General features: G+C 34.9%; 1 protein-coding gene across 2 annotated transcripts in view; it reads left to right on the forward strand.

Moving 5' to 3' along the window:
- Positions 1-9646, forward strand: part of LOC149798394 (inverted formin-2-like) — a 39981-nt gene extending 30335 nt beyond the window's left edge. For both annotated transcript variants that reach the window (XM_089963581.1, XM_089963582.1), the window contains 10 exons: positions 824-903; positions 1789-2513; positions 3081-3232; positions 3850-4014; positions 4254-4511; positions 5097-5278; positions 5829-5949; positions 7228-7392; positions 7860-7941; positions 8826-9646. In XM_089963581.1, coding sequence (XP_089819707.1) covers positions 824-903; positions 1789-2513; positions 3081-3232; positions 3850-4014; positions 4254-4511; positions 5097-5278; positions 5829-5949; positions 7228-7392; positions 7860-7941; positions 8826-8986 — 2091 coding nt within the window. In that variant the 3' untranslated portion in view covers positions 8987-9646. The remainder of the gene's footprint in view (positions 1-823; positions 904-1788; positions 2514-3080; positions 3233-3849; positions 4015-4253; positions 4512-5096; positions 5279-5828; positions 5950-7227; positions 7393-7859; positions 7942-8825) is intronic.
- The last annotated feature ends 9265 nt before the right edge of the window (positions 9647-18911 follow it).

Genomic DNA, 18911 nt, shown 5'->3' on the forward strand with positions numbered 1-18911 from the left:
AAGTGTGCACGTTAGAAGTATTGACAGTGAAATGTGTATATCAGAGGTGTTCATGGTGAAATGTGTATGTCAGAAGTATTGACAGTGAAGTGTGCACGTCAGAAGTACTGACAGTGAAATGTGTATATCAGAGGTGTTCATGGTGAAATGTGTATGTCAGAAGTATTGACATTGAAGTGTGCACGTCAGAAGTATTGACAGTGAAGTGTGCACGTCAGAAGTATTGACAGTGAACTGTGTCTGCCAAGAATATTAACACTGAAATGTTTAAGTTAGGGGTATGGAAAGTAAAATATTTCTTGAATGTAATACATCTCTTTGTTATATGTGTTACTTCTGGTAGATTTTATTCTTGATCGACAATTCTCTTTAACTTTATGGCATGCTTTTTGGGTACATATGCAGGTTTTCTTTTATAGACGAAGTCTTTAATGATTTTGCAAAATAGGGCCAGAAAGTGCTAGTTTATGTTACAATGGTATAGTTCTTTATAAATAAATTATTTTAAGGATATTGTTATTATTATTATTATTATTATTATTATTATTGAGGTAAAGTGTGTATCGGCGTTTCTTCATTTATTATTTATATCAGTCCTTTTCATGTGTTATTCTTTTTTTCGATGTATGTCATTCTTTGTGAATTTCCTTCAGAAACTTTTATATAAGCAGACCTTTTGATTGAAACGATTCATACAGCTGTCTATAAAATTAATGTATGTCCATTTTATATTACAGGTTTTGTGATTAACATAGAATTATTTTGATAAAATAAACTATGTGATAAATGTTAAGAATGTTTTTTTTTTTTTATAACCTTGCAGGTTGAGAACACTCCTCTCAGTGCCACACTTCTAGGAATATTTCATGCTCTTTATCAGATTGATCCATATAATAATCAGAGGTAAGCAATTATAATTAATTTAATGAAAATAAAATTTAGATGTTTTCTTAAAACTTAAAAATTTAATTGACAGTAGATAAAATGGCTGTAATAGTTACAAAAAGATACAGTCGTTACTTTATTAGCGGCTACGCATGTTTTTGCCTCTCTAAATGGGGAAAATATTTCAATATTGACCCCAGAAATGCTAACAATTGCTCATTGTATGAAAAAGAATAACAAAGACGCTACACATCTGTTGAAACGTTGACGTAATGTCTATGGTCGGACCCAGATCTACGAGTTTGTTTTCTCCACAGCCTTTAAATGATTCGATCTATTCATGATATACGTAGTGCACAGAGTCTTGTTTTTGGTCCGGATATCATACCATGTTTTAGTTGGATTCTAATGGAATTTGACGTCGGCCAATCTCACAGGACTTCACTTTTGAAGGATGACGTTTACTTGGATTTGAGTGGAATCCCAGTATCAATATAAGGTCTTGATGAATTTGCCAGGTTTACCATGGCTTTGTAGTTATCCTTCCCGTTTACCATGGCTTTGTAGTTATCCTTCCTGTTTACCATGGCTTTGTAGTTATCCTATTTTAAAAAAAAATAATTATCGAATGTTTATAAAATGTAGTCAACGGATCCTTAACATTATGGGAAGCGAACCTTTACACTGTTCACGATTCTTTTCTTTAACAAAACATGACTCTAGGTAAGCATCCTATTCATCGTTCAATTCTAAATGTCCAAAACAATCTCATCTTCTATTTCACATTTAAAAGAACCTCAAATCAAACTTTTCCACTGCTAGGCTGAATGCTAGTAATGAGATAATGACAACTATGGGCTGCTATAGACGGATGATTTCATTCTTGTTTTCTATATTTGACAGTGAGACTCTCTGGACATTGATAGAAAGGTTATCCCAGGAAGCTGTCGGTGGTAATTCCGATTCCGAAAAACTCCTTTTCAAATGCAAGGCAGAAAGAACCCAATATCATGATAAGGAGATACAGACAGATGACACAGAAAAATCTGTGTGCAAATTACAAAGACATAACATTGTTTGTAAAGGAGGAACAAACGCACCGCCAGCCCCACCCCCACCTACTTCTCCGATAACTCCAGTCGTTCATGTGATACCACCTCCTCCACCGCCACTTCAAATATCAGGTGCTGCGCCACCACCACCTCCTCCGCCTCCAGTTCCTCCTTCACCGACTTCGTCTTCACATTCAAAAGTACTAGGCGCCTCTACTGCACCACATCCACCAATATCACATAAGTGTCTTCCAGCTGCGCCTCTTCCTCCTCCATTATCACCAGGAGCTGGTTTTTATATTCCCTCTCCCTCTAGTCTGAAACATGTTAGGTCTCCCCTCTCACCGAATAGTCCCATTCAAAAAAGACCCGAGACCCACTTCCAGATCCCAAATGGACATGTGACGTCAACTGCCAATCTTCTCAGCCCAGTGGCACCCGTCCCTCCACCGTCACCAGGTCTGCCTTTTACGACCCAGCCATCCACATCATCCATCCCAGGAATAAATACTCCAGATCCGAACTGCAAGATGAAGACGCTGTCGTGGAATAAAATTCCCCAGTTTGCATTCAGTGGTAAGTTACACTTGTGTTTTGGGTTACTGGCAGGTAAAAATTCTTTTCTTCCGTGGAAATGCAGGAACACAAATGTCAACGAGTTCTTTTGCTTTCATGGGGTTTATTTAAGAAAAAACTCAAACACAAACATAATTTTAGGCTTCTGTAATTTTTGTCTTTCAGTCTGAGGTATTATTTATTATTTACTGTTTCAAGTGTTTTGATCATTTGATTGTGAATTCTCCAATTGTAAGGTCATAGTTGAGCCGATAGAAGTGATGAAATGTTGTACTATTTTAGTCATAATCAAAGACACCATATAAGTAATATAGAGGCTTCGTAATCAACTGTTCAGCTTGGTACATGTAAAACTAATTTTTGTCACTGATTTTTCCGATTATGGAAGTGGTTCCAATCAAATGGCCAACATTTAATATTCTTTTACAGCAGTAATTAAATGTAACTTTCTCTGATATGTCTATAAATGTTTGCTTGAAATTATCCTTTCCAAAATTCAGTTTAAAAAACACCATTATGTAACATCATTATGCAATTTAATTACTAAAACTACGATTCCGTCAATAGATTCAAGTGTGTGGGGAGATGTCCTAAAAATGAAGGATGATATTAACGTCGAGTATAAGAGGTTGGAAGAATGGTTCTCACAGAAGATAAACGACAAAAAAGAGGAAAAAGCAGACGATAAAACGTTGAGACGGCTTTCCAGTAACGCTGAGGTAAGCTTGGAAGAGTTGTCTATCTCGAATATTTTAGCTAATTGATTTGTAAGTTTAATGACTTAGACATTGTATGACTATATCCTTTATCTACGTTTGATACACTGTTCAGTTCAGAAATATTTAAAGGAGAAATTGTTTGATAACTAAAAAAGGAAAAGAAGAAAATTAACATGTAAAGATATTGTACTGTTTGGGATTGGCGTGACATGGTGTACAACATCTAAATGGAGTTTCCTACTTCTGTCGATGCTCATTATCTACTTTATAAAACAATTCATCTCTCGCTATGTCAGTGGGTGCAGGCGGTAGATATATTTCAAATTTAGATAAAGGTCCAGACAGAAGTCTTAAAGTTTTAAGAACTTTTTAAACATTGTCAGAATTATCGTTTTTATATTTTTTGTAATTTATTCAACAGAAGTCCGAGAGACAAGATCAAAATTATGAATTCGAAAATTTTGTTACACAAAAAGAAAAGAAACACCCAATTAAGAGAAACTACAGAAAATCGGTAAAGGTCGGTAAAATGGGGTTTAAGAACTCTTGATAGCTTGACTGGTTATTCGACATTTTTACAGTATATGGTAACTAAGCTATCCTTTCATTCATTACAGATTACTCTGCTCGACGCAAAGCGAAGTATGAACGTTAACATTTTTCTAAAGCAGCTGAGGAAACCAAATGAAGAAGTGATAGAACTAATAAAAAAAGGTGACGCAAGAGCCTTCGGCGTAGAGAAACTGAAGGGATTATTGAAGATACTTCCACAGCCTGATGAGGTAAAGATGCTTGTATACTGTTTTGCGATATTTTCTTATGTAAATATCATACAAAATATTTGATACATCGGATTAAAGGTATATATAAAAGTCAGCTTGGTTGAAGATCAACATGTAAATATTGTCAAAAGCTTGCAACGTTAGATGAAAGACTCTGCTTGGCTGTACATCCACAAAACATTAATTAAATCTCAGATTTAATAATTCTGCAAATTATTTCTTTTTCTTTTGTTTCCTAGGTTGAACTAATTCAGAGTTATGAAGGAGATGTAGATAAATTGGGTCCTGCGGAGAAGTTTTACCATGATATGTTACAAGTGAAGGCCTTCAAACTACGGCTAGAGTCCATGCTTCTAAGGGTAGACTTCAACTCACAAATCGGAGCCATCCGTCCAAATATACAAATATTAAACTCTGTTTGTAGAAAACTTCACGATAACCCCTCTTTGAAGTCATTTCTCAGGCTCGTCCTGCATGCCGGAAATTTCATCAACAAGGTCAGTTTGATGGAAAGTAAAGTTTGCTTCTTTATTTCTAATTAAAGCATGGAATAAACACGAAAATTCTTAAATTATTTTAAAAATGTTTTAGGCATACTTCTTTCAGTTATTGCTAGTTTGGTGGAACAACGGTAATTAAGTGTTCTATTTTTAGAAATAGCAATGGATATTATGGAGAGAGAGAGAGAGAAAGAGTTACTTTGGTGGCTTTTGATTTAGAACTGCACACGTTATATATACTGTTAATCACTATACACTAGTAATTTGTACCTCTAAAGTTTTGGATTGACCTGTCTGAGAAGTTATATGTTATAGTTTTAATACATAACTTCTCGCGCTTCGTCTTTTTGAAGAAAAAAACTTTAAAGTTGAATAAGGGAATCTTATTTTCCACATTATGATACCTTTGTTTGACCTTCGCAACAGTTAGAAATAATGACTACCTCAAATGATTACTATTCATTGAACTCAAATTGTATGTATTACCTACTGATTAGGTCAGGTTTATGATCATATGTAAAATATCTTGACCACTCTGAAAATAATTCCTAATCAGAAATTTGAATTATGTTTTGTTATCAGGGAAGCAGTGCAGGTAATGCTATCGGATTTCGTATCGGATCTTTGAACAAACTGATCATGATGAAATCCAGTGTTCCCCGAATGACGTTGCTGCATCATTTAGTTGAGGAGGCTGAAAGACAACACAAAGACGCTCTAGCATTCGTGGATGATCTCCTGGAACTACTACAGAAAGCGTCCAGGTATATGTCATATCTTAATTTAGGGTGCCGTTATTTGGTCTTCATTGTGTCTTACACGGCTTATGTTGTTGTGTCAATGAAAAACGCCAAAAATGAACTCTTCTTGCGCAAATGAAATTATGTACACTAATGTGTCTTCCACCCGATGGCGTGGAATATATTTGCATTCGGCATATTCACGATTTGGATGGAGATTATGATTTCTCTGTTCTTAGATACTGGTTCTGTCATTACGAATAACGACAAAAATAAGTCTAGAATTGTTTTTCGATGCGCACAGTCCTATATTGTCTTTAATTTATTTGTGGCGATAAAGACAGAAATTTTCGTTGTTGTCTGGCTTTACTATGAAAATATGCTACATGTTAAAATTATGATAATGTATTTCTGGAAACTTTGCATGCTTATGCATATCTTTACAGCTTTATCGTTTCCTGCATGTATAATATGTAACGAAGGATTATTTGTAATTTTTATGATCAATTATTCATTAAAATACGTTTATATAATTTTGCGGTGTTAATAGTAAGTAATGTATTTTATTCATCAGATTTACACTAGAGGGGTTGATTGCCGAATTCACACAGGTAAAGAACAACGTAGAGCGGCTGAAATCTCAGACAGAACACGCAGATAAAGAAGTCCAAGATCAGTTCTCGGATTTTATGGAGGTAATTTTGTGTCAAACTCGTACTGTGATAAAGAAGTTCACGATAAGTTTTTTAATGGATTTTATGGAGGTAATTTTACGTCAGACTCGTACTGTGATAAAAAAGTACAGGATAGTTTTTATTGAATGCTATGGAGGTAAGTTTGTCTGAGACGGATAAATTCATTGCATATATCAAGACTATGCAAAATAAGTGTAAATAATTAAAATATTAATGAATTAATTGTGGGATTAGTTGAAAATTCAACCACTGATTTGTACACTCTACATTAGATTAAAAAATAAAATACAACCTTTGACCTCTGAACGCGTATGCTTTATAAAGGTTTCTCTTATTTCTCGTTTGTTTTATATACATCATGCACTATATTTAAAGAAACATTTTTTCCACTGACGTTTTGGTAAAATAATTTTGCATCATGCATTATGTGTTAGCATTTGCGCCCCACGACCGAATTCCCCATTTCACTACCACGAATAATACGACGTATGTAAATTCATATCTTGTATCCAACAATGATCCGGGTGTATTGCCGGCTATGTGAGCAATGTACATTTTTCAACTAGTTATATGTTTCCAAGAACTTGTTGTCGTACTTTCATGTAAACTATAGCATCCAATGCAACGTAGTTACTTTATATGTTGGGAAGGAATCAGTGAGTTGTAAGAACTTCAGTTCCTGCTTTTAGTGCATTTATTCTAAGTTGGTTTGTATACTGAAAAGTATTATGAAAACTAATAACCAAATCTGAATAATGTCCAAGACCATGCATAGGAAGAATTGCATCGGCAGTTGCCACTTCCACTGATGAAACGAATATAGAAATATATTCTCAGTCTGCAACGCTACTTTAAAATCTCCATATCCAAAATATATTGCAATTTTTATTTTCGCATTTCTATTTTTCTGATCGCCGAGTATAGAATCATGTAACAATAAATGACGCAAAAGAAACGTTTGAAATAAAGTCCTGGGTATCGTATTTGGAAATAATCAAAGCCCCATATTTCTGGAATAATATGCATTACATGCTTGTATGCGTCTCTATTCAGGACGTATTATCATGTTTGCAGTTAAAGAAGCTAACTTTTCTTCACGTATTTTAAATGGAGCTGCAAATTTGTCAGAGAAATTCAATTATACAGTACGTTATTATGTTTGATTTGATTTCATAATGATTGAACATTAATGAAAATAACCATCGGTTTAAATTGTTTGCATTTTTAAATTAATTTGTATATTCGTTATAACCTATCTGTTCGGTTATTGTGTTATAGGAAGTCGAAGGTGACGTGGGAGATTTGGAGGAGGGAATTGATAGGGTGAAGAAACTTGCATCTCGCCTTGCCGTTCATTTCTGTGAAAATGAAAACAGTTTCAAACTCGACGAATTCTTAGATACATTTAGGGAGTTTTGTGAAAAAGTGAAAAGTTGTCAACAGGTGAGCGACATATTTTAGTAACTGTTTAATAAATTAAGTTCTTTCAAAATCTAACATCTTGGCGTTTTTGAGGCACCTGCATGATATATTAGTGAGTGTCAGAACTAAATGCTTTCATTGTATTATAAGTGTTAGTGTAAATAATCTTGTAAGATATGTCTCTATCAATAACGCCAGTTGTTTGTTTTACATCTAGAAATTTACAATTCATAATTTGGGGGTCCACGGTGAACATATATATGCTAGTAACAAATCAAAAAGGTATTTTGCACAACGGAAAAAAGAAGTTCTCTGATGTTAGAATGATGGATTGGCATTTATTAACCCTGTCATTAAATGCTGACTTTCAAATGCATCGCCCACATGTATGACATGTCGAGTCAGTATTAATGCAACATAGTACTCTATCAACTGTTTCTATATTTTTAAAGCAATATTTTTAAAAGATGTCATTTGCATTGTTCTAGGACTTAGAAAATAGAAAAGAGCAGGAAGAGAAAGCAGAGATGAGACGAAAAGCACACGAGGAAATGATAGAAAGGAGAAAGAGTGAGTTCGACGCAAAAACAACAGTACATCCCAAAACAAGAACGGGAACACCCACACCACCTTCAAAAACAACACCACCAACTATTGAAACTTCCTATTCTTCTACTACGACTGCTGCTAATGCTATTACATTATTAGTTTAGCTCGATATGCAGCGTCTGTCCACTCGGCTCTCAGTATGCTCGAAATAAATATCCCTTTTTGTTGGGACACAAATTTAGTGCAGATTGTTACTTTCTCCACTACAGTGTTTGCAAACAAATTGAAACAAATTCTAATACGATTTTGGTACATTATACTATAATAATGGAAGAAGATTCAGAATTTGAAAAGTAATTTATATTCACAGATTTAATACCACGTTTTGTAATTGCCATATTACAACAATGCAAAAGAGACTTACTACGAATTAGTGTTTGCTGGAAGAAACTGTGTCGAATATAGGACGAACATTAATTAAATGATTTTTGGATTAATTTGTCTTTCCTTGAGATTTTGGATTTTGAAAACTCTGAATACGTCGCAAGGGGCCCCGAGTGGCCGAGTGGTCTAAAGCGCTCTCCGTTACGGATCACTGCCATCTCACCTCCGTCTGCGTGGGTTCGAGTCCAAGGCTCGGCTAACGTTGGTACGTGGGAAAGCCTGCCGGTAGCTTCTCGTGGGTCGGTGGTTCTTCCCTGGATTTTCTAGGGTTCTTCCTCCACCAGTTATACTGGCCGCCATGTATAGCCTATCTTGTGCTGAAAAATGGCGTTAAACCCTAGAACAACAACAACAACAACAAATACGTCGCAACATTACTTTCAGACTTTTGAGAGAGAGAGAGAGAGAGAGAGAGAGAGAGCATTATAATCGATGTTCTGACTATATGATACTTTTTGCAGGTGCTCCAATTCATGGTTCAGATGTAAAGCCAGAAGATCGCAAGATCGTGGATAACCTAGTTAATGAGATACGAAGAGGACAAGTTTTGAGACGTTTGTCGTTACGTAAAACAAACCAGGACAAGTCAGTGTCGGTTTCAGCAAAGCCGGCAGACTCGTAGTGTTTAGATTGTTTTCATATTAGCTTCGAAAAACGGCAAACCTTGTCGGGGCGAATAAAATATAAGCTTGTAGAACTGCGATTCCGCTGAAGGTGTAGTTAATAAACATGGATGTTAAGGACCCTCAGTTTGGATATGTGATATGAAATGTAATGCATCTGATATTGCTCGACTGAGTACTGAATGGTTGGATTTGCTGGAAGTGGCTAATCATTTCAGATGTTAAACTTCGACTGGATTCACATAAAAGAGGAAATCCTTACACTCAGAATGTATATGCTGCAGCAACTACAATATGTTCTGCATTTAAGAATGTTGCGTGTGGCCAGCAACATTCACCATCCTGACATGAGCTCTGCGAGAGTGAACTATTACATCCAGTGAGATAAGAATGAATTCGACAATTTCAAAGCACTCACTGTTAAGTCTTACTAAATAACTATTTTAGTTTGGATCTGCGGACAAATATATGTGCTTGCTAGAAGCTTGGCCTATATTATTTGTGTATTTTTAAAGCCTATTACAACAATTGGTTATTAATACATGACGCTTTTAAATTGTATTCTTTACAAAGTTTGCATTGCAATTTAAATTATACTTTTAGTAATTGCCTTGAAGAAGAAATATTTTATACTCAAATGAAAATTCATGCCAAATTGATATGATGTTGAGAATTTTTCTTTATTAAACCAACCCACTCACCCACAGTGCATATATATATATATATATATATATATATATATATATATATATATATATATATATATATATATATATATATATATATATATATATATATATACACCGTATCCGCACATATGATTATGGTTCTTTTTTAATGCATATTTATTAAAATATGTATTTATTGGTCAGTTTTAGACTATAAGTTAAGTTTTGCATTGGCCAAAACTACTAAATGACCAGACATAAATGTAAGTCGATAAAAAACTGCATACTAGCTATCGGGACTTTAGTTCAACCTTAAAAAAGCCCAAAACCATTATATATTTCATGCTCGATTCACTTTGTTGGTTGGACTGTCGTGTCTATCCTCCAACGTCCCCGTCGATATCTGAAACCTATAGCCACTTACACTAATCTAGCATGCTATATGGTGGCACTGTACAGTTTCCTATTTTGCATAGGGTACGAATTTTGAAGAAAAATAATTTCCCCGGGTGTCCTCATTGGTTATACTGGCTATTTAAATAAGACCTTGCATATCTTAGGTATTGTTCAAAGAACCTTTACTTCCTTTTATTTTGGTGTATGATTGATGGGTGTAATATGGATTATAGAGTATACAGCTTGGCCTTGCTCGAGATGTGCACCTTTAAAAAAACTGATAACTCCACTTGGTCATTTTCGCTTCCTGGACTTCAGAGGTAATTTGTAAAAACAAAGCCCATAACTGTTTTTACATTTTGCATATTTGGTAATTCACCCATTACACTTTTAGAAGATGGCATTGTCTTTTTGAGCAAAATTCATTTTCCCTTTTTTAATAGGTGCTAAAGATGGTGTATTTTAGACTAATTCAGGCTTATTTTTTTTTAGCACAAGAGAGCAGTCATTTTTGTTAGCAGTGTGCTTTGATCATGCACAATTTCCATAAGTACAATATACAAAGAAATGTCATCCACATTACATCAAAGTAGCATAGAGGTATGCCAACATTCTCTTTACTGTGCATGTTTCAAAGGCAAACAACTTCACCTTACATTAGGGAGTAAATTAAATTTGTATTAGAGAACGTTTTGACCTCAGTTAAATATGATTTCCTAAAATGTTTTAATGTTTTAAAAGGTATTTGAATGTGCTTCATGACAGATTCAATGTCCTCCAAAATCTTGTGAGATTTACATGAACATGATTTTTCTGCCTGTCAGAATTCGAAAGCGTCTTAACACGAACGAAAACTGCATTACGATTTATCTTACGTCGTTGTGGTTTACAAACTCTAATTGTTATGCACAAGATAGTAAATTAAAATATATCACAGTTTAATACTGACTGATTACATTTAAGTATACCACGTTTTGATTCCTTACCTCTGTCGTTTAGTGGTATGACTGATTACATTGAAATATATCACGTTTTGATTCCTTACCTCTGTCGTTTAGTGGGATGACTGATTCCATTGAAATATACCACGTTTTGATTCCTTACCTCTGTCGTTTAGTGGGATGACTGATTCCATTGAAATATACCACGTTTTGATTCCTTACCTCTGTCGTTTAGTGGGATGACTGATTCCATTGAAATATACCACGTTTTGATTCCTTACCTCTGTCGTTTAGTGGGATGACTGATTACATTTAAATATACAACGGTTTGATCCCTTACCTCTGTCGTTTAGTGGGATGACTGATTACATTGAAATATACCACGTTTAGTTTCCTTACCTCTGTCGTTTAGTGGGATGACTGATTACATTGAAATATACCACGTTTTGATTCCTTACCTCTGTCGTGTAGTGGGATGACTGATTACATTTAAATATACAACGTTTTGATTCCTTACCTATGTCGTTTAGTGAGAGTAGTATTGAATTGAAATATGCCGCGTTTTTGAATCCGTACTTACGTTATTTAGTGAGAAAACTAATTGGATTGAAATATGTCACTATTTGATTCCTTACCTGTGTCATCTGGTGATAGAACTTTATTTATTAGGCCTTTGCAAGATTTTCAAATAAATACTTTTCCATACTTCGAGGACACATGTTTATGTATAGCAAGGTTAATCCAAAGTGTCAAAGCGATTTGGAACACTCATTGTCTCCTCAGAATGGTATATAAAATATTGTGGTATTTATCACATCTTATTTGCGTCCTTGTATTGAGAAGTTTATGCAACCCTAGGCTTCCCTGTCACGCGTGATTTATGAAGACGTGTTTTGGTCTGAACACATATGTGTGTATGAGAGAGAGAGAGAGAGAGAGAGAGAGAGAGAGAGAGAATATAAAAAATCCTCCATTAGGTCAGAATTAAGTGCCAGAAACTTGAATTTGCCGAATTCTTGCGTTTAGATGCTGACTATGGAGCAAGGCGGAACTGGCATAAATTCTCTGTATGTCAGCACCACCTTATTATTCTTTCTAATCGATAAGATGAAAAACACAACGACGCATATTAAATTATATTAATTCCACATAACTTTGCCAAATGGAAACTTTTATCATACATATACAAGAATAAGAGAGTCAAGCTCCTTATGTCAATTAGGGATTAATAACACATTCTTTCTTGTAATATATTTATCATACTATTCTGGGCGAATTGTAATCTGAAGCTAGAGGCCGTTATAAATATTAACATTTTGATTTTTTTCCCTCCATCACACTCGTGTGCTCCACATCCTGAAATAATGATTCAAAACTTTCGCAGTCATCTGGTTATCCTCCTGAAACATCCTACCATATGTGAAGACACTAACCCCAACTGGTAGACCACCACTTCCCTTCTCCTCAGGGGCCTGCTAAAAGGTTACAAATATGAACTATTCGTTGACATCAACTTAAACATCATACCTTATACAAAACATATCCCTCAATCAGTTTAGAATAAGTTCAGGCTATTAGGCAAACAGTGATATACGGACAGAACGGCAAATAGTGATATACGGACAGAATGGCAAACAGTGATATACGGACAGAAAGGCAAACAGTGATATACGGACAGAATGGCAAACAATCATGATCATAAATACTTGTAAAAAAGCATGCGATAAATTCAGTAATATTAACAGGTAAATATTTCGAGGATCCTTTCTTTTAATGTTGTAATGTATTTATTAATTACTGGAAAATATACTTTTCTATCCATACTAGTAACTGATCAGTGTTACATTTATGCACTCAACTTGTTTGTGTTCTCCTTCTATTACCTGTATCACAGATTAAAATATTTGCGCAGAAATAAGAGAATTAAATTCATTTGCTTTTGGAACTTAATCATAAATCAGATAAGATAACCTGCGGGCTATGCGTAGGTGATCGACCGAAGTGCAACAATATTAACGGAGAATTTAGATTGACACGGAAACATCAAGAGACAGTATTACATGCATTTGCATTCATACATTCTTCTGTCTTTAATAAACATTTAAGCTGGAGAATGTGGTAAAATATAGGTTGCATAAACTGAGAGCCGGAAGAAGATGTAATCCATGGCACAGAGAACTTACCAAGCTGGAGTATTTGTTTCTTATAATCGTCCCAACCTCTTATTAGGATTAATAGATCTTTTCTGATTATAACACCAGACTATTTATTAATTGTCTGGAATATGCTCAGTCTAATGATGGAAGTGATTTTTTTCTGCTAAGGAGTAATCTCATGGAGCAAACCGGGTCAGGAAAACAATGAACGTTCTTGAAGTTAATAGGTAATTTTACTGCATTTAGGGATATATTTAAAATCTTATTTCCATTACTCGAAAGCTCAGATTGTGAAAGGCATAGTGCATATTAATTCATTTTAAATTTATGTGAGTACGTTTTATCCACGTTAAATAAAGGTTATTATTATTATTATTAGTATTCAGATCATATAAATAATTCGCACTCGCAAACGGAACGAGAATATTTACCGTATCGGCTATATGGAAGTCCCGGTAAATGTATGCCTCCAAGATTTACTCCCCTTGGATATTCGCTTTATCAAAGAGGAAAAACTTTCTTATCAAACAAAGATTGTTGCCAAAACTTTTGTTTTATCACTGTGAAAGACCATTTTCCTCCTCTAATTTTGCTTGAAAATTGAAGACAGTAATTTAATTTTGATATCCTTTTAAATTAATTTACAGACTAGTATAACGTCTATATCACAAGATCAGAAATGCAAATTGGAACATGACTTTCCGTTGACAATCGAACGAAAATGTCGTTTCGCGACGACTGTTATTTCATAGCAATGCCTCTTAATGATGTCACAATGCATATCTGTTCTCAAACTTCAATAAAAAAGAAGAAAGAAAGAAAGAAAGAAAGAAAAAATCATCTCAGAGCAATAAAAGAAAAAGTTGAAAACAGACTGCTCTGAAATTACAAAGTTATTTCTCTTTTATAAGAAGAATACCAAAGGGGATTAAATCTTTTCTGCACTAAACGTATAAGATATTCCTTACAAAAACACCAATATGGTAGAAAGGCCGTAATAGTCTCTTTCAAGCTGAATTTAATTAGATATGCCGACTGCCAGATGGTAAACTCGAGAATAAATTCTCTAAAGATATCTTCCAAAGCGTATCTTATCAGTCCCATAGAAACAATCATGACTTCGATTCACTAGATTCACCATGGATAGATGTCTGCTCGACCTGGCAATTGAAAGTTGCTCCTATATCAATGTAGTATATTTGATTGGTCAAAAAACCAGATATAATCAATGAACATGCATACCGTACTATCGACCCTTTAATGAGATACGATCCATCCAGTATGTAAAGACTACTCTGTTGACCATCTGGAAATAGTGTTAAAAGGCAGGACTTCTTCATATGCATGGTTTTATTTATGTAAACATGGGACGATGGAAGCATGCAAGGTGATTTTATATGCCGGTGGTAGCTGTAGAAGGTTTGGCTGTATTTGACATTATAAACTATCGTTCATATTGGTAAATTTACTGTCCGATATTTCATGTCTGGAGATTTTTGACCCTTGAAAAGAGCGCTCCGGTGGCCTAAGTGGTTAGAGCATTCGCCTCGGATGTGGGAGGTCGCGGGTTCCAATCAAAGACTTATAAAAATGGTACTAGCAGCTGCCTCGCTTGGCGCTCAGCATTAAGAGGCTAGTATTAGGACCTGTAGGTCTGGTGTCAGGGTAATGTGACAGGCTGAGATAATGATGCTGCATGTCTGCAGCATGATGCTCTAGTGCTAGACATCACTATAAACTTCGACACTGCAGACATCGTAGCGATATGACTGAAAAATTGTTAAAGCTACGTTAAAAATCCAAATTGCACACACACACACACACACATACACACACACACACACACACACACGATCATGAAATCTCAATAAACCACCCATTTTGCCCTTTGATTTATTCATTCATTGCCCAATAGTACGTACCCACCTGAGAGCAGCATGAACCCACATCTGCTAGCACGCTATTCCAAGGTAGACCTGGTTCTATGCTGCTCGTTGAAACTAAATGTGAGCAAAATATAGAAATATGTACATCAAATGTATAGAAGACATAAAGCGCCGCTCTTCGTTTTAGCGATCATTTTTTTTTCTCAGAGCGTTAAAATCTCATATGATAGTTGGATAGTCACCATGAGAATATATTCTAAGCGATAGCGTTATTCAAGGGTATATTTTCTGTAAACATCTTCGGCATATTCAGGTACTCTAATGTATCAAAATACTTTAAAAAAAAATACTGGTATTGCACTTCAGTGAACAAACTGGTACGCACTAGTAATGAAGAAATGTATCACGTCAAAATAAGATTAATGGATAATGTAAATATATTTTGGCGTCTAATACATTTTCCAAAATCTGTAAACGTGTTCACTGTAAACAATGTCGGAGACGATTTCGTTTAATCGTCATCGTATTCAACATCAGCAAACGGATACAAGCGAGGAAATTGTTCTCACTCTTCTTTATCTTCAGATTCAGATTGTTTGTGGGAAGGTGGAAACATTTATAAAAACATTGTTGAGAAGATATGTGAAGCGAAAGAAGAGTGCAGTTTCTGGCACTGCATGTAGTTGTTGTTGCTCTTGTTGTTTTTGTAGGGTTTAACGCCATTTCTCAGTACAAGATAGGCTATACATTGTGGCCAGTATAACTGGTGGAAGAAGAACTCTGGAAAACCCCGGGAAGAACCACCGACCGACGAGAAGCTACTGGCAAGCGTTCTCACGTACCCAAGCCTGAGACTCGAACCCACGCAGACTTAGGTGAGATGGCAGTGATCCGTAACGGTGATCGCTTTAGACCACTCGGCCACTCGGTTCCCCCACTGCGTGTAGTGACGATTGTAAGAACGCAGGTGCTTTGATCACGCGAAATAATAGTGATTGAAAGCTTACCCTTTTACCGATCATTGTAATCTAACCTCTGTTCGCGAATGCCCGAGACTCGGGCTCGGTCAATCCGGGAATGTGAGAAAGCTTGCCAGTAGTTTCCCGTGGGTCAGCGGTTCTTACCGAGGAGGTTTAGGGTTCTTCCTCTACGAGATATACTGGCCCAAATGTATAGCCTATCTTGTGCTGAAAAATTCTGTTAAACATAGAACAACAATAGATCAAACCGAACATCCGGGTCAAAGGGTTTGGAAAATATTGATTGCTTTATAGATATTATTCTCGAACGTGGGAACGTCATTATTCCATATTGCGTAGAATCTTCAACCAAATATGAGAGTCAAAGATCAACGATAGACCCAACAAAGTTGCATTGCGTTTTCAGAATTGGAATTGTCTGGTCACACCACAAATGTGTCAAAGCAGTTTAAACCCAACTCCTACAAAATGCAAAACCAGAAACGCTCTAAGAAACAAGTTTTTAATGTCCATTTGTACGAATTGCAATATTCGTCAATACTGATCGGTATTCAAGGGATGGTGCTATAACTATATGGTGTTAAAATAAGTAACGGAAAGAATCAAAACCAACAAGTTTGAGTCAAGTTCAACAACATTTTATTTCCCTATGTAACAAAGTGATATTTTAAAGCTCAATATAATGTCCTTTCGGAAAAAAACAACTTCAACTAAACTTTTAGTAAATATATATATAATATGACACATCGTCAGCCAAAACCCTACTCTCAAACGGGAACAAAGGTCAAGCACAAATGTGAATTAAATGTACATGACACATCCACTTAAAAGAAAAATGAAAGAGTTATAAAATAAAGCTTTCTTTGATGTATTAGTCAAATATACATATGATATTATAATAAATACAATTTCATAGGAAGATTTCTAACGAATGATACAAAATATTAGAGAAAGCAATGTACAAATTCTATACACGTGCAAGGTCATTAGCAATTAGAGCAATGAATAAATAAATGGAAAGGAACAATAATTCAAGATTAAAAGTGAACAGAGTTTCTGTCTGGAGCGAGTAGTTGTGGAGGCGGTGGTGAATCATTTGGGAAAGATTTTTTTCTTCTTCTCTAGCTCAAATAAAAGACACGGAAAATGTGTTGCATACCGTGCTGACAAGCAATTAAAGAAGGGTACACTTTGCAGGTTAAATATCAGCATCATATATCTGAACAGATAAGCTTTCTATCTTTATGAGATGTCTGTATTGTATGTTTCTTAATATTTAAAAAATGATGACAGGGAGATGTCAATGAGAAGTCTTAGTTGTTTAGTCTATAAAAACATAACCACAAAAGTAGAGGAGAAAGACAAAGTCCCGAAGGTGATAAAAAAGTACACATTTATTTAAATTTGAATGACAACAGTATTATAATTTAGTTGTTATTGCAAAATTCACTAGTAACATATAATTGTTGTGTTGATACTCAGGCAGGCATGACTTTCCAGGATAATCATTTAAAATAAACTAAGTCATCGATTTTCAAATTATTCAAGGAATCAAAGTAGCAATGAATGAGATAATCAAATATCAGAACTGAAAAACAATTTGACGACGACATACAAAGATTTTAGATAGACAAAATTGTTCTAACAGATTCAGTTCCTCATTTAGTACTATGTACGCCATCAAAACAGTAAAACTTCAAATAAGAAAACTAACCATTTTATAATTGATTGTAGAGTATATATCAAGCTTGTTATTATTGTAGGTCGACATGTTTGCTTGGTTTTGACATTCTGAGCTTAGAAAATTCTTGAAACGAATTATATTTACAGTTTGATGGAAATTTAAGACGACCCTCATCCTGGCCCTCTTATTTTGACTTAGGAGTTTATATTAGGGTTGCTCATCTCAGAATTACTCATTCCTACTTTAATATCTTACTAGTGGAATTAATCTTTAAGCAGTGATCTGCTTAAGCTTGAGACAATTTATTTATTTAAGTTATTCATTGCAATTATAAAAGGGGTTTTGACTTTACCTCTAAATCACCATTTTGGGACTATTGTAAATTCATTTAGAGACATTTTTGATTATATCTTTATGATGCATCAAGACTGTTAGCACATCAGCACTATTCTATGCTATTGGTACATAAGCAAATTCAAAATTCGGAATTAATTCGGAACACCATTGGAATTCAATCAGAAGCTTTCTACTTTTGTACTTGTGATATAACTTTTAGGACTATTTGGGATTAAATTCCAATACTATAAGGTCTTTTTAAAATTTCAACTTTTGTGTTTTGTGCAATAAATGTTTTGTTGAATGTTACTATAACGTGTTGGTTTTCGGCCACTTTGAGTAAGACCACATAGTCGTAGCAATATGTATTATCCGATGAGTACGAATTAAAAATCTCTAACCTGATTGATAGTATTATTTGTATTAAATATTAAATCTGCCTACTATTATCAAGCATTCTCCTATATAATTGAGGGATAGCACATTCCGTTCTGCCTCGTGTATATTTATAATTTTCCATCATTGCTCGTATATACCTTGATTTTTATCATAGGAATCTGGAATGACTGTGTAGATACATGATAATTAATTACTAGGTCGTCATGCGAGTGTGTCTGCTACACAAGAGTACAGATAACACCGACTCAGTTGTATCATGTTTTGGTGATTTATGCTTAACTGTGATGGAATATGGACTGGTGTATGCAGGTAACGCGATGGATGACATTTACCAGCGGACCTGTGTTCGATTCTGTGTTCGAGTACAAATTAAAAAAAATCTGTAACCTGTATGATAATAGTATTTGTATTAAATATTAACTCTGCCTACTATTATCAAGCATTCTCCCATATAATCCAGGGATAACACTTTCCGTTC

Source organism: Sinohyriopsis cumingii, chromosome 6, assembly GCF_028554795.1.
Source record: "Sinohyriopsis cumingii isolate HCF-2022 chromosome 6, ASM2855479v2, whole genome shotgun sequence".
NCBI classification, from domain to species: Eukaryota; Metazoa; Mollusca; class Bivalvia; order Unionida; family Unionidae; genus Sinohyriopsis; species Sinohyriopsis cumingii.